Source organism: Eimeria mitis, genomic scaffold (assembly GCF_000499745.2).
Source record: "Eimeria mitis Houghton genomic scaffold, Emh_scaff7434, whole genome shotgun sequence".
NCBI classification, from domain to species: Eukaryota; Apicomplexa; class Conoidasida; order Eucoccidiorida; family Eimeriidae; genus Eimeria; species Eimeria mitis.
Genome location: NW_024016031.1, coordinates 1 through 2,324, shown reverse-complemented (window position 1 = coordinate 2,324; position 2,324 = coordinate 1). Strand labels below are relative to the sequence as shown.

The 2,324-nt window shown below is 56.3% G+C and overlaps 1 protein-coding gene across 1 annotated transcript; it reads right to left on the bottom strand.

The window, feature by feature from the left end:
- Window positions 1-251: 251 nt before the first annotated feature.
- Window positions 252-1,391, bottom strand: EMH_0091520 (uncharacterized protein; the record flags this gene model as incomplete). Its single annotated transcript, XM_038023031.1, has 3 exons — window positions 252-286; window positions 585-723; window positions 978-1,391. 3 exons carry the CDS (start codon window positions 1,389-1,391, stop codon window positions 252-254), a joined length of 588 nt encoding a protein of 195 aa, XP_037878885.1.
- Window positions 1,392-2,324: the final 933 nt, after the last annotated feature.

Genomic DNA, 2,324 nt, shown 5'->3' with positions numbered 1-2,324 from the left:
AAAAGTTCAGACGTCTGGGAAGCGTATCTGTCAAGTACCTTTGCTTGTTGGTGCTTCCTGCGCGAACATGTCCGGTGTATTCCCCCAGTATTCTTCTTTCCTTGGAGGCCCGTATCGGCTCCTTCCCTGCATACACGACGGTGTAGCAGCTCTCCCCCGGAGGCGTTGCAAAGCGCACTGGGTGCGTGGGGTCGGTGACCCTGCAGACCACTAGGTCAGGGTCCACAAATCCATGCACTACCGACATGATGCTATTCCACATCTCCCGCATTGAAGATCGAGACACCTGAAAGCAGGAAACACCGCACTGCAACAATCACAGCAGGAATCAATACCATATGCACTGCCAAGACAAGTGCACGCACGAGCAGAAACAAATGAGCAAGATACACCGCCACAGCAAGACCCATCGAAAGCCTGCGTGGCTTCTGAATGGACACTCCAACTAAAGACACATGACGAGTCTACAGAGAGCGGCAATCGTCTAGCACTGTATGCAGACAGACAGGCAGCTCGGTACGTGAATACGTTCAGGGGCCAAATCCCAAGAATTGTGCATCGGAGCCGCACCTGGAGGCCCCCACGTTTAAAATCAGGGCAGACAATAACACTGTGCCACTTGCTGTGCACCCAACCTTCTCTGTTGTTTCCCCATCCTTCGCACTGCCGCTGAAAAGCCTCCAGCAACCGTGCATGTTCCGACTCCGCCCGTTCGTCCCGCACCTGAACACACTCCATAAACAAGTCCTTACAATTCAGTAAACCACAAGAGGGAATCGCCACCCTCAGGACGTCCAATGCACCGACAGCTAAGGGAAAGGGATAGAATGGAGATGGAGTTGAGCAGCAGTGTGTACGGCTGCGAACCTGCGTAGCTGCCCAACCGATGCCCCTTTCCTCCAGGACCTCCTTAAGTGTACACGGTTCTAGGCCCCTCGCCTTCAAACTTGAGAGGAGCTCAGGCGAAANTCCAGGACCTCCTTAAGTGTACACGGTTCTAGGCCCCTCGCCTTCAAACTTGAGAGGAGCTCAGGCGAAAGCTGGGGAAGAGAGTCTTTCACCAGCTGAGCAGCACTGAGGACGGCCTCTGGCGATATGAATTTGCTGCAGGCAGCATTGCCAGAGGCTCCGTTGCCCATGCCTTGGGCTGACTTGTGCTTGCTGCGGCCCTTGAAGACCGGGCCCCTAACCCCGCTCCCCCCTCCCCTGCGCCTGCCGCAGCCCGCTGCGTATTGTCGTGCATGTACGCCATTATGGGGCTTTGTGGATGTGGCGCCAAGAGGAGCGGCTGCCGCGTTGGCCTGGGCCTGGTCATTCTCTTGACTCGCAGTGGGGCTGCTGGAGGCAGCTGCAGACGGGGAGGCAGCTGTGTGGCCTCCCTCTTCTTTCATTGGAGGCTGTCGTGTCGAAGCTGAAGCAGACACGTGAACTGCCCCTTATCTGCAGTAACTTATGCAACGCTGACGCACCCAACGCAGGCACGCCTTGAGGAAGCCAAGGTAAACCAGATACTGAAGACCGAGGGGCANCGCTGACGCACCCAACGCAGGCACGCCTTGAGGAAGCCAAGGTAAACCAGATACTGAAGACCGAGGGGCAGCAGACACCCCCAAAAGGCTTCACCCCGCGCCAACAAAAAAACTGTCTGATGCAACAAGAGAGGCCAGCCCTCGACCCGGAGAAAAGGGAGAAAAGGGACAAGGGCTCCGCTCCTCACCTAAACAGCTGCCGCGCAAAACCTGACTTTCAACTGCGGCCCAACACGCAGTTGACTGCGGTAGATGAGGTGCCTAGGGGAGGAAGGCAACGAGACAGTTGCCCCTAATTGAGATATGGGAAGGGGGAGGCCGCTGTTGATGCTGTTGCTGTTGCTGCTGCCGGTGCTGTGATGCTGAGATGCTGGCGTAGAGACAAGGGGTGGGTTGGGTGGTGGCCTGAGCACGGCAAGGCCGCAGGCAGCAGCCACAAGGGCCCTCTATGGGTCCACCAGCGAGCCTCTAAGGGAAGCTGCAAAGGCTCCCAAAAGAGAGGGGCCTGATGCAGACCCAGCAGAGAGTTGAGGGGAAGAGTGGGTGTGCAGCCCCCCCAGATGAAGCAGCACAGTTTGCTTGCGGCCCATACACTCCAGCGAAAAACACAGAGAAGTCAAGTATACAGGCCTCAATAGCTACAAAGGAGCGGGAATGAAGGGGTCTCAGCGGCCACAGGGGCTGGGGAGGACAAGGAACATGCTGCAGCAACCCACACCTTGGGATATATATTTTTGTCCTCTATTCAAAATAAAAAACGTTGCAGTTTTTGTTCACACTGCATCAATCCCGGAG